The 23,811-nt window shown below is 36.6% G+C and overlaps 5 protein-coding genes across 6 annotated transcripts; 4 read left to right on the top strand and 1 right to left on the bottom strand.

Annotated features, from left to right (window-relative positions):
• Positions 1-4,205: 4,205 nt before the first annotated feature.
• Positions 4,206-7,416, top strand: LOC17877093 (beta-D-xylosidase 4). Its single transcript, XM_006279976.2, has 5 exons — positions 4,206-4,698; positions 5,004-5,291; positions 5,541-5,710; positions 5,789-6,645; positions 6,724-7,416. The coding sequence occupies exons 1-5, from the start codon at positions 4,249-4,251 to the stop codon at positions 7,311-7,313; spliced, it is 2,355 nt and encodes a 784-aa protein (XP_006280038.1). The 5' UTR covers positions 4,206-4,248; the 3' UTR covers positions 7,314-7,416.
• Positions 7,417-7,996: 580 nt separating this feature from the next.
• Positions 7,997-10,795, top strand: LOC17876858 (magnesium transporter MRS2-2). The gene is made up of 12 exons (XM_023781600.1): positions 7,997-8,157; positions 8,252-8,535; positions 8,635-8,664; positions 8,921-9,065; positions 9,185-9,306; positions 9,381-9,455; positions 9,544-9,771; positions 9,863-9,907; positions 10,008-10,052; positions 10,166-10,195; positions 10,282-10,401; positions 10,501-10,795. Exons 2-12 carry the CDS (start codon positions 8,296-8,298, stop codon positions 10,585-10,587), a joined length of 1,167 nt encoding a protein of 388 aa, XP_023637368.1. The 5' UTR covers positions 7,997-8,157; positions 8,252-8,295; the 3' UTR covers positions 10,588-10,795.
• A 1,901-nt stretch (positions 10,796-12,696) lies between these two features.
• On the top strand, positions 12,697-16,216 carry LOC17876388. Its single transcript, XM_023782207.1, has 3 exons — positions 12,697-12,924; positions 13,896-14,010; positions 14,151-16,216. The coding sequence occupies exons 2-3, from the start codon at positions 13,943-13,945 to the stop codon at positions 15,973-15,975; spliced, it is 1,893 nt and encodes a 630-aa protein (XP_023637975.1). The 5' UTR covers positions 12,697-12,924; positions 13,896-13,942; the 3' UTR covers positions 15,976-16,216.
• Positions 16,217-17,087: 871 nt separating this feature from the next.
• On the top strand, positions 17,088-19,591 carry LOC17877311 (mucin-2). 2 transcript variants are annotated; one of them, XM_023789785.1, is made up of 6 exons: positions 17,088-17,172; positions 17,387-17,557; positions 17,662-18,085; positions 18,436-18,510; positions 18,582-18,695; positions 18,784-19,591. In XM_023789785.1, the coding sequence occupies exons 3-6, from the start codon at positions 17,666-17,668 to the stop codon at positions 19,468-19,470; spliced, it is 1,296 nt and encodes a 431-aa protein (XP_023645553.1). In that variant the 5' UTR covers positions 17,088-17,172; positions 17,387-17,557; positions 17,662-17,665; the 3' UTR covers positions 19,471-19,591. The 2 variants fall into 2 exon arrangements, with proteins under 2 accessions (XP_023645553.1, XP_006282086.1); XM_006282024.2 differs by lacking the exon at positions 17,387-17,557 and having other exon boundaries at positions 17,092-17,172.
• Positions 19,592-21,256: 1,665 nt separating this feature from the next.
• LOC17875414 (NAC domain-containing protein 104) lies at positions 21,257-23,027 on the bottom strand. Its single transcript, XM_006281102.2, has 3 exons — positions 22,743-23,027; positions 21,687-21,964; positions 21,257-21,568 (listed from the first exon to the last, which is right to left on the bottom strand). Exons 1-3 carry the CDS (start codon positions 22,888-22,890, stop codon positions 21,431-21,433), a joined length of 564 nt encoding a protein of 187 aa, XP_006281164.1. The 5' UTR covers positions 22,891-23,027; the 3' UTR covers positions 21,257-21,430.
• Between the last annotated feature and the right edge of the window lie 784 nt (positions 23,028-23,811).

Raw genomic sequence — 23,811 nt, 5'->3', positions numbered from 1 at the left:
CTATACATCGACTGAGCAACCACTGCTTAGAGAACATGGTCATCTAGTGACACCACTACTAGTGTTATTGAAGTTGTTAGTACTATACTTAGTATAATTTAGGGACTATTATTTTATACATCTTTAATTATTTTTAGTTATCATCATTGCATTATTTGAAACTAACGTATAAATGTATTGAGTGGTTGTCATTCTTTTTTATTCGTGGCAGGTTTGTGTTATATAACATGTGTATATATATAATTCATCAAACAAAATGATATATGCATATGTACTAAATAAGACTATTGATTAAATGAACAAACAAAAAAAAAATCTGACCTTATTTGTTAGGTAAACATTGAAAATAGGCTTTAGTTACTATTACCTCATAACAGAGTATTTTATTTAATTATGATTATGAACAGGGTTACATAATGGGGGCATGCATGCATCTTTGTATTTGATATATTAAGACTATTTTGTAATAATATGTTATTATTTTATAGTAGATAATCAATAATACATTTAAATTTTGGTCATTACTTTAATTAATTTTATTAAGTTAATGCATCTATGTATTGAGATTTGAGAATATGTTGGGTTTGTGAAAAGCGACCAATGACAATAATTGACAGTAGTTATGTCTTCATCGATCCTCACCTCACCTGCTCTAACTATAAATAATAATGTCTCTATAAAAGTCACATGCCGTGTACAATAATAACATCATCTACCTTCGTTATATTTTTCAAAGAGTAGGTTTAAAAAGGATTTGTCGTAATAAAAATGAAAAACAAAAAGTAATCTTCAATTAGATTTGAAGTTATAAGTATCAAACTGTTTCTTTGACGAAGAAAGTAATTTCTCCAACAAGTTAAGACTCTAGCGGTGACGAATCTTGCAATTTATTAAGTTGTGCATAATAATACAATGGTATAATGATAAGTAGGAAACGACAATTAATTCGATTATTATTGATACATCATAAAATAGTGGAATAACATTATAAATTAATAATAGAAAAAATAGAAACAAAAGTTCTTCAAACACGAAACATGAAAAATAGTAAGTTTTTCTAAGTTTCAGCTTTATTATCAAATTAGTAAAATAACTGAGCCTGCATAGATTATGATGTGTAAAACTATGCAACTGAACATATAAATATATATATATATATATATATATATATACAATATGTGTGTGTGAGAAATAAACATATATATGCATATTTCAAAAGAGTTTTGGGCAACAATTGGAACTATATGATCGAGACATTGGTGTAACGTAATTAAGACGTAAAATAACCTAATTGATTTAATTTATTGTCTTCACAAATTGCTAACACGTAACCATGCAACTTTAATTTTGTTTTTGATTTGGAGCCAGTTTGTAAATATTATCACCAATATGTAATCCGCAATGCGGCAAACCTAACTATATCCATTATTAAATAAAGCGACACTGATTTTTTTATTTTGATTTTGATAAATTTTGGTGATTGGAATTCATAATCACTTTATCAGACCAGGCTTTATCGTAGCAAATTAGCAACTGACATTAAACTAGTATATAAAATCAAAAAAAAAAAAAAAAAAATCAGATTGCATTAGTCATTATTGGATGCTAATTAGTTTTAAACGATAAAGTTTCATCTAAAGAAAAGGTATACTAATACTTGCATGTTTTCATGTAAACAATGATTAATAGCTGCAGAGACACTTAGCAATCATTAGATTTGTGAAATTTGTTTAAATTTTAAACGAATAAAGTGTAGAGATGATCCCCTTAGTTACTTGTGAGTGAAGTATGTGTCCGGCCTTTTTACATGAAAAGTTCAAACAAATAAATCTAATCATATCTTCTTCGTCTTTAATCTGTATATCGATAAATATATAATCACTCGTTATGTATGTAGGTGAGTTTATACATATAAATAAATGATCTGTAAATCACTAATTCAAAATCATGAAAATAAGTACATATGGCAATAATAATATTTGCAACTTGCAACGTTGTTTTCCACCTCTTGTCTGTGAAAAGCTTGCAACATTTCTGTGGCCACTGGCCTCAGTAGATTTGAAAATTTTCTTAGAGGTGAAAAAAATTTAGGTATTTTGGTTTTATGTGAATTATGGGAATTGTAGGTTTCTTGGTCGAAAGCTAACAAAAATAAAAGCAGACACATGCATTGGATGCTGACGTGGAAATTCGATAGACAGATATGCTTGTAAGTTTGTAATAAAATTTTCTTACTCAAAAATAAAATAAAATCTGTGGGGTTTTATTTTGTTTCTTGTGATTTAAGGCTAACATAAACTAGTCAGCTAGTTTCATTTAGTCTGTTTTTTTCTCTGGACATCCAAAACATATACCTTAAACAGTAATCAAATTAGTTTTAAGAGTTTACAACTTTTTTTGTGAATGTTGCAGTGACTTAGAAAACGTGTTTAGTGAAATCGATAAATATATATATATATATATATATATATATATAATATATCCTAGACCCACATCATCACTCGTCTCATCCATCCACAAAAAAACTCATATACATACGTAAAGTTAAAATCCAAGTGGTCAGCATATATAGATACTTATTTTTCTAGATTCTTTATGTGTAAAAGTACAATCATTTGCTTTCGTATGTTATGAGTCAAACCAACTATTTGATTTAGGTAATTAGATTTAGTTTAAGAAAAAACTATAAGCGAATTAAAAGTAATAAAAAAGTATAAACTACGTACGAAGTAACTACACTATAGGTTTTAGGATTATATAGAATCTTCAATTACTTATCTTTTAGAAGGGCTAAAAAGCATGCTCCCATGAAGCTTTTATGTTATCTAAATGAATAAATTAAAGGCACTATAAAGGTATTATAAACGGGGGTTAATCTCTATAATTATACTAGGTACAAAAGTGTGAGGTGAGTCACGCGCAAGAAAAAACCTTAATATGACAGGCTGTCATGCAAATGAAAACAACTGTGTGAAAGTCGAAAGAAACCACATTAAGAAATAAGAAGAAGGGTTCACGGACTCGAAAGCAAAGAGAGAAGAGAAGCAACTTGCTCTTTGGACCTCGACATTTTTTTAAAACCATTTGATTAATAATACGACACCGTCACGGGTCACTACCAAACACTTTCTCCTTATTTGGGATCTATATATGACTTTTCTTTAGCCCTCTTCTTTAACCCTAACAAAAAAACAACAAATATATCCACCGTAAAAATGGATTAATTAAATATTACTCGAAAACTATAATTTGCAACTTTGGATAGTAGTGACAGTTTTATAGGGTAGTTCACTGACTCACTGTTATGAAAAGATGTGTTAATGTGGGATCATCAACTGGACCACGTTAATTGGTATCCCACATCAATTTCAGTATTTCGAAAGTTATGTCTTAAACATAGTCTTTCTTGTTTACACGCAATTGCTACAGCCTTTAATCATTTTTTCAACCAATGCACGACTTAATTAGCTACCTCTCCCTTTCATATATATATATATGCACACGACACAGTCCAAAGTCTTGAACTCAAATCGTGTTAAGTATCCAAGCCACACACATATATCGGATTGACCATACCCTAACGCTTAACCAAACACAGCTACTTCAGCAATTGGATAAAGATTTATATTGCTACACTTAAGGAAATATCCCTTTTCTTGATATAAATCTACCATGCTTTTGAACGTGAAGATATACACATACCAAAAACCAAACAAGTCGTTATTTTGATTTGTGAAAAGCATGTATATGATAGAAGTCTGATATACGTACAATTTTTTTTTATTGTATACCCAAAATGGCAAGTTTATATACATTGAAACCAAAGGAGAATAAGTAAATTTATACGTACAATATTCAATGTAGACAGTACACTTTACATATAAAGTTAAAAACCAACTCGCATGCTATATCCCTTTTGTTTGTAAAAAAACTATATAAAGTAGAATCAGAGTTACATCATATAAACAAAGACACTGAGGTGATAAAATCCTAATACTATCCACAAACACCGTATGGTCCGTATCATTATTTCTTTCCTCGAATATCGTATCGTCTTTTTCACATAATCTTAATTATAATAGGCCAAAAATAAATAAAATAAATGTCGACAATAATTTATACAAACCAACCACAGATTCTTTAGTGTGAGTAGTAGTAGCAGGCTAGCAGCTTACCACTCTTTATTAGTATAAAAACAGTATCACTAACCCAAAAATAATATCCCCAAGAAATCTAAACATTAACGCAATGGGCTCTTCTTCTCCATTAACTCGGAGAAACAGAGCACCACCATCCTCTGTTTCCTCTGTTTTTCTTATCTTTCTCTGTTTCTTCCTCTGCTTTTCAGACTCATCAAACGCTCAGTCGTCGCCTGTTTTCGCCTGCGACGTAGCTGCAAATCCTTCTCTCGCCGCTTTTGGGTTCTGCAACACCGTTTTGAAGATCGAGTACCGAGTCGCTGATCTGGTCGCTAGGCTCACCTTGCAAGAAAAGATTGGGTTTTTGGTGAGTAAAGCTAACGGCGTGACTCGGCTTGGGATCCCGACGTATGAATGGTGGTCAGAAGCACTTCACGGCGTTTCTTACATCGGACCCGGCACGCGTTTTTCCGGCCAAGTTCCCGGAGCTACGAGTTTCCCTCAGGTTATACTTACGGCAGCATCCTTCAACGTATCTCTCTTTCAAGCCATTGGCAAGGTAACAAAAGTTTATCCATTTTCGACTTTTTTTTTTCTTTTTCTTTCTTTTATTCCTCTTTTTTTTTATTATCGTCCTTTGCTTTTATTTCTCTTTTTGGATAACGGAAATGTCTTACTTATTATGCAACTGGGTCACTCTTTCTTCTTCTCTTTCGTTTAATACAAGCTAACACTTTACAAGACGCTATACGACGTCGTTTTCGTACATACTGAATCTCCCACATTTTCAATGCCCATGATTATGATTCATGCTTCAGTTTCCGTATTTTTGGATGACATTGTTGGTATCACGTATTTGTTAAGGTTGTATCGACGGAAGCTAGGGCAATGTACAACGTGGGATTAGCCGGACTAACGTATTGGTCACCGAACGTGAACATATTCAGAGATCCTAGATGGGGAAGAGGACAGGAGACTCCAGGAGAAGATCCATTGCTCGCTAGCAAGTATGCTTCCGGGTATGTTAAGGGTCTTCAAGAAACTGACGGTGGCGATTCTAACCGCCTCAAAGTCGCCGCATGCTGCAAACACTACACTGCTTACGACGTCGATAATTGGAAAGGAGTAGAACGTTACAGTTTCAACGCCGTGGTATAAAATCTGAAACATTTCTCATTGTTTTTTTTTTTTGAAACAGAACATTTCTCAATGTTTTAAACTGTTTATGTCAAATCAAGAATGTGTTTGATTAGGATTAGGAACTCGGATAATTTGCTTTGCTTATGTCGGTATCATGATGATTTTGTATGTTTGGTGCGGATTATAAGGTTCATTTGTTTAAACCAGATACATCTTGAGTGTTTTAACTAGTGTTTTTATGCGTTTGTTCTGATGGAGTAGGTGACTCAACAAGATATGGATGATACGTATCAACCACCGTTCAAGAGTTGTGTGGTTGATGGGAATGTGGCGAGTGTTATGTGTTCATACAACCAAGTAAACGGCAAACCAACATGCGCTGATCCTGATCTGCTCTCTGGTGTTATCCGCGGTGAATGGAAATTAAACGGGTAATGTTCTGATCCGATCATTGGGAGTTTTAAACCCTTTTTCACGAGGTTTGGTTTTGATTTTATTTTATTTTATAGGTACATTGTTTCAGATTGTGATTCAGTAGATGTGTTGTATAAGAACCAACACTATACCAAGACTCCAGCGGAAGCTGCAGCCGTATCTATATTGGCAGGTTTAGATTTGAATTGTGGCTCGTTCTTGGGTCAATATACAGAGGAAGCGGTTAAGGCGGGTTTGGTAAACGTGGCAGCTATTGATAAAGCCATTTCGAACAACTTTTTGACCCTTATGCGTTTAGGATTTTTCGATGGAGATCCGAAGAAGCAGATCTATGGCGGCTTGGGTCCTAAGGACGTATGCACACCAGCTAATCAAGAGCTAGCTGCAGAAGCGGCAAGACAAGGCATTGTTCTACTCAAGAATAATGGATGCTTACCACTTCCTCCTAAAGCGATCAAAACACTAGCTGTGATTGGACCGAACGCTAATGTTACCAAGACAATGATCGGAAACTACGAAGGCACGCCGTGCAAATACACAACACCACTTCAAGGATTAGCAGGGACGGTGTCTACAACATATCTACCAGGCTGCTCCAATGTGGCTTGTGCGGTGGCCGATGTTGCAGGCGCCACGAAACTAGCCGCGACAGCGGATGTGACTGTGCTTGTGATCGGTGCAGATCAATCAATAGAGGCAGAGAGCCGCGACCGAGTCGACCTGAATCTTCCCGGACAGCAATCAAAGCTAGTGACCGAAGTGGCTAAAGCAGCGAAAGGACCGGTCTTGCTCGTCATTATGTCTGGTGGAGGTTTCGACATTACATTCGCTAAGAATGACCCAAAGATCGCCGGAATTTTGTGGGTTGGTTACCCCGGAGAAGCCGGTGGTATCGCCATCGCCGATGTCATCTTTGGCCGTTACAATCCAAGTAAGAAGACTCTATTTCTATAACAGCCTAAACCGGTTCTGTAATTGCAGTTTTGATAACCCGGTTATGGATTTGCAGGTGGAAGACTGCCGATGACTTGGTACCCACAGTCGTATGTCGAGAAAGTTCCGATGACAAATATGAACATGAGACCCGACAAATCAAACGGATATCCGGGTCGGAGTTACAGATTCTACACCGGAGAAACAGTTTACGCCTTTGGAGATGGACTCAGCTACACAAAATTTAGCCACAGCTTAGTCAAAGCTCCACGTCTCGTTTCTCTCGGGCTAGAAGACAATCACGTTTGCCGATCATCGGAATGTCAATCGCTGGAAGCGACCGGACCGCATTGCGAAAACGCTGTCTCCGGCGGCGGATCGGCGTTCGAGGTTCAGATCAAGGTACGAAACGGCGGAGATAGAGAAGGGATTCACACGGTGTTTTTGTTCACGACGCCGCCGGCGGTTCACGGATCGCCGAAGAAGCATTTGTTAGGATTTGAGAAGATTCGATTGGGAAAGATGGAAGAAGCGGTGGTTAGGTTTAAGGTGAAGGTGTGTAAAGATCTGAGTGTTGTTGATGAGATTGGGAAGAGGAAGATTGGTTTGGGAAAGCATCTTCTTCACGTCGGCGATTTGAAACATTCCTTAAGCATTAGGATCTGATTCTAATTATTATTTTTTTTCTTTTTATTTGAGAGAAAGAAAAAAAAAAAGAATATTATTATGCTTAAGCTTATGCAAGTTGTTAAAAAAAAAAGGAATAAAAAATGAAATTGTGAATCTCTTATTATATTCTGTTTTTGTTAATGTCTGATTTTTCGGTTCGTGTCCGAAAATTATGGGTGCATATATCAAGCGAAAAGCTCATGTTACAAGATAAATCGAAAATTACTGAAGTATCTCACTAGTAAACAAATTTAGATTAATCTTTTTTTTTTTTCTGAACAAAGTTAGATTCATATATTTGATATTATTTTGGATAATTTCAAATAATATCTAGTTTATTTTACCTAAAATGTGTATACTACTAAACCTGATTTTGAATAAACTTTTAGTTATTTAAACATATTGTTCGAAATCTCGAACACTTTTCGTAATTATCCGGCCATTTTTGTTATTTGTTAGAGTAAATTATTATGATCTATGCGAATAAATCTCTAATTTATAAACCAAAAAAATCGGACATACCGGTTGGATACGGCTACACTTGGGTGATTTGGGCTCTAAGAACCGGTTATTACACCGGTTTAATTGGGTTATCTACGGAATATCTCTAACGGAATATCTCACGTTTTCCTTTTTTTCTGAAACTGTTAAAAACTCGGAAAGCGAAAAAAAAACACAACACACACAAAACCAAACCTAAACTAAACACAGAATCTAGAAAGAAAGATTTACGAAAATCTTTTTAATGAAAAAAGAGCAGACAGGACGAGAATTTGCTTTTCTGAATTCATTAGGATATTGTTTTCTCCGTCGAATTCGCATGAACACTTGAGCTCTAAAGGTCAGATTCTTCTTATTTTTCCTTTAATTTTTTCAAAATTTGGGTTTTTTTTTTTTTGTGTTCATGGTGGTTGCGGATTTTTTTAAAATTCCAGAACGGCGTGGAAGTGGACGGTGAAGGATTTAATTTTTGTAAGAGATGGCGCAAAACGGGTATGTGGTTCCGGCAGATCCTTCGGCGGTGGTGACGGTGAAGAAGAAAACGCTGAATTGGGCTCTTATTGATGCAACGGGACAGAGCACATCGCAAGATTTCGATAAGTATGCCATCATGCACCGTGTCCAGATCCACGCTCGCGATCTCAGGATTCTCGACCCCAATTTATCTTACCCTTCTACTATTCTCGGCAGAGAGAGAGCCATTGTCCTCAATTTGGAGGTTGCGATTTTTTCTTCTTCAGGCATTCATTGGTTTTTTTTTTGCTTCACAGTCTGATTAGTTCTTTTTCTATTGTTTGTTTGTGTTGAGCTGATGCAGCATATTAAGGCGATTATCACTTCCGAAGAGGTTAGTTTACTCTCTGATTCCTTTTTCCCAGTCAGGGTTTTGATTATGTTGGAGTTTGGTTCTTTATTGTAGCAAACAGTGATCGAGGTTTTTCTTAGTACGCTACTGTTTTAAAATTTTCATAATCCTCATTGGTTAGCACTATGCTATGCTTAGGGAATTAGGGTTTAACTGTTCGTACATAACATTCATGTCTTAGCTCAGATGAAGATGAAACCTTTTCTCTCCTTGTAGTAATGACTTGGGCTTATTACAGGTATTGCTTCGGGATCCATCAGATGAGAATGTTATTCCAGTTGTGGAGGAGCTTCAAAGGCGCTTACCCGTTGGCAACCATGGTCAAGGAGACGGGAAAGAGATCTCAGGTGCTCAAAACGACGGTGATACTGGTGAAGAAGATGGTATTTTCCCCTGAGACTCTTGCCTCTTTTTTTCTAAACTAATATCTGTGAAATTTCCCTCCTTTCTGATGGCCTTTTGCATTTTTCGTATATTTAAATGTCTTCTTGTTGTAATATAGAATCCCCATTCGAATTTCGGGCACTGGAAGTAGCTTTGGAAGCAATCTGCAGCTTCTTAGCTGCAAGAACAACAGAACTAGAAACAGCTGCTTATCCTGCTTTGGATGAGCTTACCTCAAAGGTAGGTAATTCATTATTTTATTATCACCAGTACTGATCCAATTCCCAACAGCATGTTCAAATTTCGTCTTGTAGATTAGTAGCCGCAATTTGGATAGAGTTCGAAAATTGAAGAGTGCCATGACTCGGTTGACAGCTCGGGTTCAAAAGGTGAGCAGGTATCTTTTATTATGTCTATGACTAGATGTAAACTTTGTAATAGGAATAAAGAATTAAGAAGCTTCGTCGCCTTTTGCAGGTAAGAGATGAACTCGAACAGTTGCTGGATGATGACGATGATATGGCGGATCTTTACCTTTCAAGAAAACTTTCAAGTGCTTCCTCACCGGGTAGTAGTGTTGGTGAACCAAATTGGTATCCGACTTCCCCAACAATAGGTTCTAAGATTTCAAGAGCAAGTAGAGCGAGTTTAGCCACAGTTCGTGGTGATGAAAATGATGTTGAAGAACTTGAAATGTTGCTCGAGGTTGGTTGATAGTTTTTGTCATATCTATCTTCAAGAGCAAGTTTCCATTCAAATTTGAAGTCTAAATACAAACGTTTTGGTATCTTTGCAGGCATACTTCATGCAGATCGACAGCACTTTGAACAGATTAACCACAGTTATCTTCTTGCTCCTTTTGTTTTCATCTGTTCTTTCTCGCAGACTATTTGCTTTTTTAAAACTATCTTTCCAATTCTCAAAATTTTATTGTGATGCAGCTACGTGAGTATATTGATGACACAGAGGATTACATTAACATCCAGGTAAACCTCCAAACTCTAAACATCGTGTTCCTGAAATCTGAATCCTCTCAAGTCATAGTATTAGGGTATTAGCATAAATCTGACACCTTAAACCATCGGTTTTGTTTTCACAGCTAGACAATCACCGGAATCAGCTTATTCAGGTACGCGAATCTTGAAAGCTTGAAGCAGTTATTATAAATATTACCTCCTTGAGCTTCTCTTCTTGATAATCTTCAAAATCTTGCAGTTGGAGCTTGTATTAAGTTCTGGAACCGTTTGCTTATCAATGTACTCTCTGGTAGCTGGAATTTTCGGGATGAACATTCCATACACATGGAACGACGATCATGGATACGTTTTCAAATATGTACGGAACCAGAATTCGATTCCAATGAGAATGAAATGAATATCTCTTTCTCAAGATTAACCTATGTTGATCTGTTTTTTTTTTTTGTTGTTGATGCAGGTCGTGGGCTTGACTGGGACAGTTTGTGCTGTATTGTTTGTGATCATAATGTCGTACGCTCGGTACAAAGGACTGGTGGGATCTTGAAGGCTGAATTTGGGTAGAGGGAGTGAGTGAGAGAGAGATTGTGAAGGAGCAAGTCAGATATTGTTTTCTATTATTATTTATTTATACTTGTGGTCGTTCTGAGTTTTGAACGAGCTTCACAATCGGTTTTAGTTGTCAGATCATAAAATTAAAGAAATTATTCAAACATATTGAAAAAGAAAAAAAAAACTGCAGAAGCATTGCGACTTTGTAATTGTGAAGATAACTTTACTCTTTGCCAAGTCACAACATCCCAAGATAAGATTAATAAGTTCATGAAGCATAACGTTCAATCAACTTTACATTTAATTCCGGCGGAGAAGAGGCAAAAGACTTGGCATGTTCTTGTTTATCTGTTAGGAGTTGGGCTGGACTTGGGCCTATGGTTGTAATTTTCCAACAAACTATGATTAAAAAATCCATCTGATGAGCCTAGTACTAGAGGGTGATCACAATTTCCAAAACAGTAGGTCAATCAAATAAATAGGTATATATTTCTGAAAACAAAAATGTATGCATGCCAATGCCATGCGAACGAAACGAACTACCTAAAACCCTATATGGATGGCTATGTGAATGTCTGAATGATGAGGTCAAAACCAGAAAAAGAAAAGATGGTCTAAAATAATGCAACAAGGCATTCGTGTTTCCACATACACATTTATAGTATACAATACAAGCAGATATTTTATAGTAATACAAAAGCAAGACAAAAAAAAAAAGAGTAAAGAAACAAGGTCGACGTCAGCCGTTTCGCGTGGAGAGTTGAGGCCGAAGCTGACGGAATCGCCGATTAAACTATATAATAGTGAAAGATTCCTTTTATTTTATGTCTTTTTTTTGTACTTTTTTCTTTATTATACAATTCGTTACCATTAAAATATAGTGATAGATTCTTCCACTCTGCAAGGAACCTCATTGGCTGACGTAATAGGATTTGCCTCTTGGAACAACATAAAACTCACAATTTTTCATTTTATTTGTGTTTTAATACTGTTCGTCCATTGTGTGGTCCTTTGCGACCATTCTCATCACACCACGACAAAAAAAAAAGTTTTATTATCAAAAACATGGTCCGTACGTTAAAACAAAAATAAAATGAATCAAATTGTTACACACTTATTTCTTATTCTCACAACGCACATCTAACATTTGTCCTCCCATATTAACTAATTTTAATGCTAAGGTTATTTCTACCATAACACTGACACATTTACTTTTTTACTTACATCAATTTAGTACTTACAGATTTTATTTTTCAGTGCTTTTTAACTATTTTTTTTGTTTGGTTAAAATCACAATATATATATATATATAAAAATCACAACTGATGTTCATTTTTCACTTATAGATCTAATTAACTAGATGTAAGTACACAAAAATAAAGTAAAGAAACAGAATCATAAAGTCTTTTAATTTCTTTTACAAGTGCTTCGCATTTAGATAGTGGAATCTTATTTTTAATAATACTAGGTTAAATGATGCCAGCTAGTTCTATATTTTAGTCCCTGCTCCTGGCAATGGCATGAGAAATAATAAGCGTTTTTTTTTTCTTTCTGTCTCGTTTATTATTAACACAAAAGCGACACATAAAATGACAAATAAAATACATAGATCAATTATAAAGTTTGCTCAAGACTAATTCAGCTGATATCATCATTACAAAATTCACAATACACCAAAAAAAAAGATATATATATATAATAAACACAGGTATTCATTCATATATAATGGCGATGACGTCATAAACAATTAGAGAGAAGGAATCAATTCTGACCGGTTAAGCCGGTAACCGGTTTTGTAGAAGTGACTTGTCGCAACATCACTACCACTCGAAAGAAAAGAAAAACAGGAAACGGAAACGGAGGGGGGCATAAAGGACTTTACAGCTTAGAAGAAGACGGCGTCGTTTTCATCGAAAAGCAGATTTTTAATTGGATTTCCCAAAATAGAGCGTTGTCTCATCCAATCAGAACCGTTACTATCGACGGTGACAGAGGGTATTTTGGGTAATTCATTGGGATTCTCTCACTCGCGGTTATAAACGAGAAAGGACCTTCCTCCTCCTGAATGAACGAACAAAAGCTTACAACTCTCTCTCTCTCTCGCTCATAAAAATTAATATCTCTCTATCTCTCTCTATCTCTCTCTCCCTTTTTTTGTAGCCCGCTAATATTTCGACACCTGTTCCAGTCTTCTCTCTCTTTGGTTTCGTCTTCCTCTCGTTGTTGTCGTTCGTCTTCCTCGATATTTTTCTAAGACGAAGCAGATTCTCAGTTTACGAGGCTTTTGCTATACGGAACCTCTCTCTCTCTCTCTGTCTCTCAGATCCATCAGGTTCTTATTTTCCCTTTTTCAGTATTTTTTTTGTTACTGATTGATCGAGTTATATAAATGATGAATCAGAATGCATGCTTTTGTTTTTTTCCCCCATATAATTGTATGTAACGTTTTTGAATTTCTCTAGCTTGTTTCTCTAATACTCTCATGCTCTTTTTAGGGTTTGTGTTTTTATTTTTATTTTGGTTCACCTTAAAGCTGTTTAATTATTTTTAGAGTATGATAATTTCCTTAATGATTGGTTATGTTAGTTTTTTTTTTTTTTTTCTATGGTTGCACAGTTTTGTTTGTGAATTAAGACCCTCTTCCTCAAAGTTAGAAACTTGTGTGTTGGTGTAGATTCAGAATCTTGTTGATTCCATTGGTGTTGTTTAATATAACAATTATTTCCTTTAGATCTTGTTTATTATGTTTTGGATCTTTATTTACAATGGAAAACCCCTGATGCATTGTTGTTATCACTTATCACTTATCAGGAAAAAAAAAAAACAAAGTTGACTTTCCGATTTTTGTTAGAAGTTTTCAAAAACACTTATGTAATTCTTATTTTGCTTTTCATTTTGTTTTTTCTTTCTGTGAGTAACAAAAAAAAATTATTGACGTGCACTGTGTATACTTAAATTTGTAAACCAATCTTATCTTATCCTTTCTTTCCCTTGTGCTTTTCTTTTTGGGAATTTTCTCGAATAAGTTTGAGCATTGAAAGATGTACCCTTCACGTTTCACTTTTACCTAAGGCTACATTGTTGCCACCACCATATGTCATTTTGGTTGGTACTTGGTCCTTTTCAGACACAGTTGTAACCAATTATTGGTCCTGTACTTTGAATCTCTCTTAACTTCCAAAACTGCAACTTGTATTACTACACTATTTACTCTAATGCTTTTTTGATTATTAGTAGTCTCATGTCATTCTAGTGTTATTGCTTAAAGCTTTCTACTGACTAGATTTTCTTTAACTGCTGCAGAAGAAGTCTTGCTTTTAATCATTCTTGAAGATGGACAGGGCAGATACATGGGGATTTGTCAGTGGTGGGAGATGTTTATATCTCAAGTTGCTTTTATGTTTATAGCTTTTACAAGGTGTTCTACGTATTTTATTGTTTTGGTCAATTCTTCATCCTTATATCTACCCTTCATATGGATCTGAACGAGAGTGTTGTTCACTATTCTCGTGGCAATGGTATTGCAAAGCTTGACAATTTCGGTGATACTGCTCTCAGCTTGAAATGTCTTGGAAGCACCGCAGGGAGATTAGTTGGGACCTCTCACCATAACCATAAGCTTTGTTCTGATGTTTCTAGTTGTCCTGATGGTGGTTGCCGGTTGGTTCTCGGTTTAGGTCCAACACCACCTTCCTACTACTACAATGTCAAGGTTAATGATAATAATAACAAAGGGTCAGCTTCTTCTGGGAGTGTTCAGGAACTCTCATCAGGAGGTAACTCAATTTTGCAACTTGGTCCTCCCGCTGTGACCATGGATACTTTCAGCGGTCTTGATTGTTCGTTGTTGACATATGCGGATACTAATGTCTCCCAAGCTGTAGTTGATGAGGGCTCTACATCTGCAAGGCGATCAGGCGGCTATATGCCATCACTTCTTTTTGCTCCAAGGACTGAAAGTGTTAGAAAACTTTCAAGAATGCAAGAGTGTAGTACTAATTTTGGAACTGATGCATACAATTCTCAGCTGAGCCATGAGTCAGAGTTCTCTATAGGCGCTTTCTCTGACAGGACGGTGTCTGCCACGTCTTCTCAGCAAAGGATGAGCAACCCGAAGAAGTGCAAGTTCATGGGATGCGTGAAAGGAGCTAGAGGAGCTTCGGGGCTCTGCATAGGCCATGGAGGTGGGCAGAGATGCCAAAAGGCAGGCTGCAACAAAGGTGCTGAGAGCAAAACTACTTTCTGCAAGGCTCATGGGGGAGGAAAGAGATGCCAACACTTGGGATGCACAAAGAGTGCTGAAGGAAAAACCGATTTCTGCATATCTCATGGCGGTGGAAGACGATGTGGATTCCCTGAGGGATGTGCTAAGGCTGCACGTGGCAAATCAGGGCTCTGCATCAAGCATGGTGGTGGTAAAAGATGTCGGATTGAAGGCTGTACACGAAGTGCTGAAGGACAAGCTGGGCTTTGTATTTCCCACGGTGGTGGAAGGCGTTGTCAGTCTTCCAGCTGTACAAAAGGTGCTCAAGGAAGTACAAACTACTGCAAAGCTCATGGTGGCGGGAAACGCTGCATATTTTCTGGATGTACAAAGGGAGCTGAAGGTAGTACTCCGCTGTGTAAAGCACATGGTGGAGGGAAACGCTGTATGTTTGATGGTGGTGGTATTTGTCCTAAGAGTGTGCACGGTGGGACTAGTTTCTGTGTAGCTCACGGTGGTGGGAAGAGATGTGTTGTGGCCGGGTGCACAAAGAGTGCTCGTGGACGGACTGATTGTTGCGTGAAGCACGGTGGTGGGAAACGGTGCAAGTCTGATGGTTGTGAGAAGAGTGCACAAGGTAGCACTGACTTCTGCAAGGCACATGGTGGTGGGAAACGTTGCTCATGGGGAGGAGACTGGAAATGCGAGAAATTCGCTAGAGGAAAGAGCGGTTTATGCGCTGCGCATAACAGTATGTCTCAGGAAAAAGCTGGAAGCAAGATTGGTTTGATTGGACCGGGACTTTTCCGTGGCCTCGTCTCAACTTCCTCCCAAACAACAACAACTGCAACTACTACTACTACAACCACTACTGATCATTCTCAATCTGGAGTCAGCGCGGTCTCTGATTGCACGGACTCCATCGAGCGCCCGCTGCCACCTCTGCATCATCAAGCCGAGAAAAGACAGAAGCTGATGATACCAATGCAGGTTCTTGTTCCTCCATCAATGAAGTCTTTAAGCTTCTCAAACACCGAGAGACCCGAAATGGAAACAAACAACAACAGTAGTGGTAGCAACGGGAGGAACATCTTTGACTTTATGATTCCTGAGGAGAGAGTTCACGGCGGTGGGCTAATGTCTCTGCTTGGTGGTAGCATGAAACAAAAACTCCGTTGATGGAATCTGAAAGCTTCTTCTCTGTGTAAAGCTTTATGTAATATGTATAGTTTTTGGGGATTTCTTTAATTTGTTTCTCTTAGGGTCTTTTGTACATTTCATGGGTCTCTGTTTTTGTTTGGTCTAGTCCTAAGTCTTGTTCACTTGATCATCTATCTAGTCGATGGCTGGAACCCAAGTCCTTTGTTTATTTGACTAAATTGTTGGGAATGTTGCAATGTAGTGAAAGTGTTTTGTCTTATTGTTCTGGGCCTGGCGGATATTAATTAGGCCCAGAAAGGGTTGTTACTGCGTGATCCCAAAAGACCCATATACAGTATCTTTCTCATCAGCCGCTTTTGGTGATGACTCTTCAAACAGAAGAGGGAGAGCTTTAAAGAGTCAGTCATGCTCTCGTCTGTTTATCAATGGAGAGACACAACATGGCCGAGCCAAAACAAGCTTCATGTTACAGTGTTCCCATGGTTATATAGCTTTAGGCCACATGATCTCTGCTGACTTGCAACTCTCAAAGCTCATAGCAAGCTGGTAAGGCCCATACCGTCTCCTTCACCTCCACACCTCCTAATATTTCACGTCTTCCCAATACAATATGAGATTTATAGTTAGTTTGCATTTTGTTTTGAGATCTTTAGCTACTTGTTTGTACAATCACATAACACAAGACCTTTTTTTTGGGTGTTGTTTGATGGAATTAGAGCAGAAATGGGTCTCCTGATCAATTACTTGTTTTTGTAAATATTGGTTCTAATTACCTTTGTTTAACGCTCATTTCATCACTACTCTCATAAATAATATGTAAGGAGCAAGTTTAAAGCCTTAAAATATGGTTCATTATTAAATAAATGCAATAAAAAAAATGCCATAGTTGGATTAGTCTGGCAAAGTCTATCTTCTTGACCGGTCTTTTGGTCTAGTTCATCTTAACCGGTTTAGTAGAAGCTCAAAGAAACGCCGTTTAGAGTTTAAAATACAGTCAAAATCAAGTATCATTAAATGGATGACGAGACCTTTTCGCCGTTATCGTTTCCGTTAGCTTTATATAAACACTGAGGCGGTTACCAACAACACTCGTCTCTTTGAAACTGATTTTTCCCTCTTCTCTCTCTTTGCCGTGGAGAATTTTTTTTTTCAGAGCAAGCATCGTGATACGAATCGGAAGAGCACAAATTAGCTACTCGATCTCGATTCTTCTAGGTATGATCTTTATTCCAGTTCCAATTCCGAGCTTTGGATCTCAGCTCCGTCGCGATTAAATCTGTGTGTTTTTCCCGTTCCCGATTCTGCAACTACCTTAGGTTTTGATCTTACGATAGAAATTTTTGATTCTTCTTCTTCGTTTCTACTTCAATCGTGTTCTCGCTTTCGATTTCCTCAAGTTGTTGATGATTTTTGGTTGAATATTCGGTAGATCTCGTAAATCTTCATCGTGAAATTTGGCGGGAAAATGTTTCCGAGGTTGTGGCTTAAGCTTGGATGAATCTGAAACTTATTGTGTTGTGTTCTCGATTACGTTCTTGAGATTGTCACAAGTTTTATCGGAAAGCTTTAGCGGTACAGCGATTAAGTCAAGGCTTGTCTGGTATTTTGTTGTTTGGTTTGAGTTAATTTGAAAATTCTCTGGCGATTTTGATTTTTTGTAATGTCTAATTTTGAAGTGTTTTGATCCATACTCTCCCGTTGTAGCGACATGATGGACAAAGACGAGCCGTTTGTCTACGATGAGGTTGCTTACAAGACGCCAAAGCAGAGTCCCCAGACGTGGCCGATGGATAAGATCCGGCAGGGCCGTTTTCCGCATAAAATGTCATCACTGCTGAGTCCGGTGACTCCTAAAAGGAATTACAGCATTAGCAATGCAAAGTCACTCCTGCTGCAGTGCTTACGGGACGCAAAGTCAGATCCACTCCCTCGTAGACGCTTTCCGGTTTCATGCTCAGATGAAAGAATCTTGATGGATGGTGTTATGGTCACATCAGCCACTAAAAAGAAGGTTTCTGAGTCTCCTTCCAGCTCTGTTGGTGGATCAGCAACTTCTTCAATCCTCCGGAGCCAGCACAAGAAAAATATAGAGTTCAGCAGCCCTATAAGTGAATCAGGACGTAACGAGGTTCGTCTTTTTTCTTCTCTATTGTTTACATACTGGTAAGATTAAAATAGATATGTAGGTAAGAACATCACTGAGTTACTTTAGAAACACTGGATGTGATATGCCACAATGGTCATAACATAGCGTTGTTAGACGCTTTGATGTCTTCTTCAGGACTATTTATAGATCAAAGGGAGCCGAACCAGAGATATATATAGTTGGAAATGTCTATTTTTGTTGATCAGAATTACAAGTGCAAACAATGCTGAAATTTCAATGCCTTGATCCATTCAAGAGAAGCAAAGACTGTGTATCCCTATCGCAAGTAGGCTCATAGTTATGTGTTAAAGAGCTTTTTGGTGATTTTGCAGGAAACCACTCGGTCTCAGCAATCTTCTTCAGCTGGCAAGGGAAAGATGTTGGAATATAGTCCTTGTACACCAAAGGTTCTTACTTCACAACGCATTCTGTATCATTTCTGAAGTATCACAAGTTTCTCATTTCCTTTCTTTATTAGGCTGTTAATCCGTCCAAGCTGCAAGCTTCTGCTGAACCATTCGTCCTGACACCAAGACGAGCTACTCCTTTTCCACTTCAGCAACCCCAATATAATCCTCAGTTTCCATGCGCTGTAAGTTTATCTCACCCCACACTTTTTCTTCTATGATCAAACTTTTTGAGTAAGAAACGAACAACTCAAGACTCCAATTACTCTGCAGAATCCCCTGCATCTGCAGCCATACCCGTACTTGCACAGGCCTCGACCTCTGATCTATCTTTACCAGAGACCACCACTTCTTCCGCCCCCATCTCATGGATTAGACCCCTATATGCTAAACTCTCGAAAGGACTTTCCTCCAATTCTCTTTGGCAACCAATCACCAACCAAAAACAACCGCCCTAGATACTCACTTCCCACAACACCTTCCTCTAGCCAGCCCAACACAACCACCAGCGACCCTCCTGGCTCCTCACCTTCTGTTGGTGGACTTGAATCAGTGACGCCAATACCAGACTTGTCGTCGACACCTTCTGATGGACTCACTACAGTGACACATAAACCAGACTTGTCTCCACCATTTGATGAAGTTGAAACAGTGACGCAGAAAGCAGACTTATCTCCACCGTCTGATGAACTTGAAACAGTGACGCCAGACTTGTCTTCAGCTTCTGTTGGAGTAGAAAAAGTGACGCAAGAACCAGACTTGCCTTCACCTTTTGCTGGACTTCAAACTATGAAGATAAAGAAAGACTGGTCACCTTCTGATGATAGACTCCCAACATTCACACAGGCTCAACTCGATTTTATGACAACACATAACAGACTCTTCCCAGATTCTGTTTTCGGGCGTTACAAATATAAAAAGAGAATGTCAGCTTTCAAACTTCAAGAGGAGCACCAGTAAAACAGAAGGTAACACCATGTTCATAGAACACTTCTATTCACCTCTATATTTCTTCATCCATCAAACTTTTTTCATCTTTACATACGACTGTAAACAAAAAAGCTATTAGATATACAACATTCCAAAGGACGTAACAAGTCCATGAAAATATATGCACTCTGTTTTTAATCAAATGAATGTTACATATTGGTTTGTCATTCTTCAATTCCAAAAACCAGCTAAACCCTGGTTTTTATTTTGGCTGTGTAAGACAAACAAGACCAAATCATTTGTTGATTAGATAGGTTTACGTACATACTGTTTAATTTTATTGGAAATATACAGTTTTCTGATTATGAGTTAGCTATAATTTAAAACACCAACAATATGAAAATCTCCACAGCCAATCCCAAAGTCCCGAACTATACAATAATCTAAATCCCAACTTGAAAATTTTCAATTATTTTTAGATTTTTTATATATATTATTTATAATTCTTATATATGTTCAAGGTGCTTGCATCATGCATGAGTCAGTGCTTGCTAAGCAAACACCCATAAAAAAAAGGTATATATATACTGGAAAAAGAAGAAATGAATAGACGTAGAAAGACGATATATGTTGCTTGGCTCGGCGACACAAGACAAACTACTAAACCCAATCAAAGATCTATCTATAGAGAGAGAGAGAGACTATAACTTGGAGAAAAAGGCTCTCAATTGCGCAAAGGCTTATAAATAATTAACTAAATATATAGCAATCCTACCCTAAACTGGATCAGGTGTAGGCCACACGTATAAACTTAGGACTGACTCATCAAATATAGAAATTTTTTCACTGTCTTCCCTAAAGTTACCTTTGATTTATATCTCACCTCTGACTTCACAAAGATTTTAAAAAAAAACGATAACTTATTTTATACTCGATAAAAAAAATTAATATATCGTAGAATCGAGTATTAGGATACTAGCTATAACGCCCAAGAGCAATCTGATTCTACGATATATTAATATTACCAAGCTGCCTGTCCTCTTCCATCTATATATATAATTCGTATTTGTTTGTTAGATTTAGAAACTAGAATCATACTATAAACTTTCAAGAAAGAAAAAAGGAGCATATATATAAGAAAAGAAGAAAAAACAAACGAAAAGTTAGTTTGGTCTCTATAACTTTTTAAACACACTATTAGCCTTTCCCCATGATTATTCGCCAACATGGGGGGCTTATTTTTTTAAGTCTCATTTTGCATGCATCCAGTGGTAACATAATCATTTTTCCCCATTATATAAATGATCTAGTGTTTTGGATCTTGTTAGTCAAAAACTCTAATCCGTTTCTACCAACAATAATATATATTTTTTGTTCGCATTATTATTGTTCAATGGCATGAGAAGTAGGCTGCAATTTTATCCCAAACTAGTAGATGTGGTTTTCCTCCTAACATTATAGGTACATTAGGCTAAAAGAAGAGTTATATTCTAATTAAAAGTTTTATTGTGAAGCCTACACAAACCAATCATTTTAGGGTTATGATTAAAATTTAGAATAAATCTATACCATATTACTAGATTGGTAGCTGATAAAAATAGACCCATCTATGAAGGTATATATTACAAACAAAAATAAAAATAAAAAGTTCTCAGTGCAATATTTGCGATAATTTTGTCACAGTGTAATTTGCCCATTCCCTCCCATATGATATATGCAAAACAGCTAACATAAATTAGTTCAGTAGTAAAAATAATAAAATATATATTTGAATTTTAAAAAATAAAAATACAACAAGACTAGAGCTTCTTCCTCCTTTTTTTTTTTTAGCTTCTTGCTTGGAAATTGAGGATTGCTAATCTTACAACAGGTAAGAATGATGTCATTCTCCTTCTTCTTTTCCTTTCTTTTTTTTTTTTTTTTGGTTCAAAGATTTTAGAAATAATTGCCCACTAAACCTTTCTTTCTTTCTTGGGTGCTTCTGTCTTTATTACGGTAAGCTTACTTCGTCAAGATCATCTAAAGACAAAAACACTTCATCCAAGCATGAGAGCTCTGTCCCATCATCATCCTCTTCCTCACTGCAGTTTTGTTCATACACTCTGCATATCACCCACTTGCTATAATCCTGCACACAAAGATCCATGCCACGTGGAGGTCAACTTCTAATTTTTATGTTGCAAATTATGTTAAGTTAAAAAATTGACACCTAAAGGCTAATATAATGAAACAAAAAGGGTACTCACGGGTTTGTGACTAGAACTAGAAGAAGCACGGCTTGATCTCTTAGAAGATCGACTAGATGAAGATGAATCGGGGAGGGAGTATTCTTGCATGATCCAGTTAGTCTGAGAATCTCCGAGATAAAAAGTTAGATACTTCTTGATACCCACTTTTTTGTGTGTGGAGCTTGTGTAGACTGGCTCGTCCATCCCCATTGATCCCCAATACCCATTGCTTGTTACTCTGTCTTGTGTCTTTCTACTATAGAAGTACCATTGTCTCCCTTCTCCCAAAGCTTTCCCTGTAGTTTATACGTAAATTATTTTAGTGTACACCCTGAGATTAATATCGAATGTTAGCATTGAATATTGGCGATATATATATATATCCACGTACAAAATCATATTCGATTTTAGGATATGCATGCTAGTGATCTAACTAGTTTAGTGTTTGGTAAAACATCAGTTCTCTTGTTATTATTATTATATATATATATATATATATATATATTCGTATTTTTTGTATATATGTCGACGTACGTACATGTTGTGGTGAGTGTGTATAATATATATATGATTGATTGTGTTGGTGTATCATGAGATCGAATGATTGAAATTGGTGCGCATGTATGACTATGAACAAAGCAATGCTAATAATGGTGCACCAATTAATAGATTCCTTCCAAGAGAATAAAAAAGAAAGTTATTAGGTAAAGATTGGTACTATTAATATTTGTGTGTATGGCAAGATTTTGGAAACAAAAACAATCCTTAAAAAGAGCAACCCAACAAAAGTTTTCTGTTAAAAAAAAGAAAGAAAAAAGAAGGAGATAAAGGCAGATTGGTTACTTAAGTTGGTGACAAGAATCAATCTGTGTCCTTTAATTTGGATCAACATATGTATATAGTCAACTATACATATACATACATACATGGTACTCACCTACATGCATACTAAGCATAAATACATATATACATGCATGCTTAGTTAAAAAATGGGATCATAGAGATTGTGATCATGTTGCATGATGCATGCACAGATATGGAGAGGGAGAGAGATATGTGTATATATGGACATACCCGGAAGGTCCCAAGGATCGTAAGGGTAGAGATCGAGGTCGGGGATGACGTCAGGGTGACAAGGCAAGAGGGAAGATTTCCGGTGGAGGAAGTGAACGACGAGCTCCTCGTCAGTCGGAAAAAACCTAAATCCCGGAGGTAGATTCATTAATGGTGTCACTGCTTGAGAGATGTGGTTGCGTGAAGAAGAAGGTTATATATATATAGAGAAGATGATGTGGAACCAGAGGAAGTGAGTGAAAGAGATTGAGGTATATATAGGAGGAGGAGATAGAGCAGACGAAGAAGGTGGAATTTGGAAGTCATGTACTTTTTTTTAATATATATATATGGCTTCTTTAATCCAGTTGCGCACACACACATTTTAATTAAATTACCACCTTTCAAAAACTAATTTGTCAAAAATACAATAAAATGAAAAGAAATGGAAAAAGGAAATTAAAAGAGAAAACTAATAATGATGGTAATTAAAAAGATGAAAGCAAGTGTAATTAAGGGGAGAAATGAGTGATCGATGTCAAAGGGCATTTGAAAGCTTTATATCTTTCCGAGAAGTCGTCGTCGGCTTACAATTTCGGCTGCCGTTTTTTTATTCTTTCTATTTTTGCTTTTCTACAAATTACTTATTATCTTGTGTTTCCATATTTTGTAACATTTTTTTTTTTTGGGGTGAATTGGCCATGGGTTTATTGAATTTGTACGAAGAAAATTTATTTCTCATTGATATATATGGTTGTATATTTCTTACGGCTTCTATCAGATAATATTAGTTTCTAGATTATAAAACAAATATATAATCTAATAGCATTTTTCTTGGCTATGAAAAATTAACAGTTGACCCGTACATCGTTACAAAATAGTAATATACTACTATAAGTCACTAGACTATGAATTTCGTTCGTGACAACACAATGACTTAAACTGTTTTTGCTCTTGTTTTTATAATGCGAGTTTTAAGTTTTTTTTTTTTTTTGTAAAAGGTTAAATTGCGAGTTTTAAGTTATTGTTTATTAACGTATTCTTTTGTTAGAAGTTTGTCTTGACACGTTTTATGGTTACCAAAACATGA

Source organism: Capsella rubella, unplaced genomic scaffold, assembly GCF_000375325.1.
Source record: "Capsella rubella cultivar Monte Gargano unplaced genomic scaffold, Caprub1_0 scaffold_8, whole genome shotgun sequence".
NCBI lineage: Eukaryota > Viridiplantae > Streptophyta > Magnoliopsida > Brassicales > Brassicaceae > Capsella > Capsella rubella.
Note: the sequence above shows the minus strand (reverse complement) of the source record. Positions and strands in the feature narration are given on the sequence as shown.

Excerpts from the sequence above, each read along its gene's own strand:
- LOC17877311 (XM_023789785.1), top strand. The coding sequence starts at position 17,666 with ATGATGGACAAAGACGAGCCGTTTGTCTACGATGAGGTTGCTTACAAG. Across the intron at positions 18,086-18,435 it reads GTGAATCAGGACGTAACGAG|GAAACCACTCGGTCTCAGCA; the intron begins GTTCGTCTTTTT and ends GTGATTTTGCAG. Across the intron at positions 18,511-18,581 it reads ATAGTCCTTGTACACCAAAG|GCTGTTAATCCGTCCAAGCT; the intron begins GTTCTTACTTCA and ends TTTCTTTATTAG.
- LOC17876388 (XM_023782207.1), top strand. The coding sequence starts at position 13,943 with ATGGGGATTTGTCAGTGGTGGGAGATGTTTATATCTCAAGTTGCTTTT. Across the intron at positions 14,011-14,150 it reads ATGTTTATAGCTTTTACAAG|CTTGAAATGTCTTGGAAGCA; the intron begins GTGTTCTACGTA and ends TACTGCTCTCAG.
- LOC17876858 (XM_023781600.1), top strand. The coding sequence starts at position 8,296 with ATGGCGCAAAACGGGTATGTGGTTCCGGCAGATCCTTCGGCGGTGGTG. Across the intron at positions 8,536-8,634 it reads CCATTGTCCTCAATTTGGAG|CATATTAAGGCGATTATCAC; the intron begins GTTGCGATTTTT and ends GAGCTGATGCAG. Across the intron at positions 9,772-9,862 it reads AACTTGAAATGTTGCTCGAG|GCATACTTCATGCAGATCGA; the intron begins GTTGGTTGATAG and ends GTATCTTTGCAG.
- LOC17875414 (XM_006281102.2), bottom strand. The coding sequence starts at position 22,890 with ATGAATCTACCTCCGGGATTTAGGTTTTTTCCGACTGACGAGGAGCTC. Across the intron at positions 21,965-22,742 it reads CGATCCTTGGGACCTTCCGG|GGAAAGCTTTGGGAGAAGGG; the intron begins GTATGTCCATAT and ends TATAAACTACAG. Across the intron at positions 21,569-21,686 it reads CTAGTTCTAGTCACAAACCC|GATTATAGCAAGTGGGTGAT; the intron begins GTGAGTACCCTT and ends CTTTGTGTGCAG.
- LOC17877093 (XM_006279976.2), top strand. The coding sequence starts at position 4,249 with ATGGGCTCTTCTTCTCCATTAACTCGGAGAAACAGAGCACCACCATCC. Across the intron at positions 4,699-5,003 it reads TCTTTCAAGCCATTGGCAAG|GTTGTATCGACGGAAGCTAG; the intron begins GTAACAAAAGTT and ends GTATTTGTTAAG. Across the intron at positions 5,292-5,540 it reads GTTACAGTTTCAACGCCGTG|GTGACTCAACAAGATATGGA; the intron begins GTATAAAATCTG and ends CTGATGGAGTAG.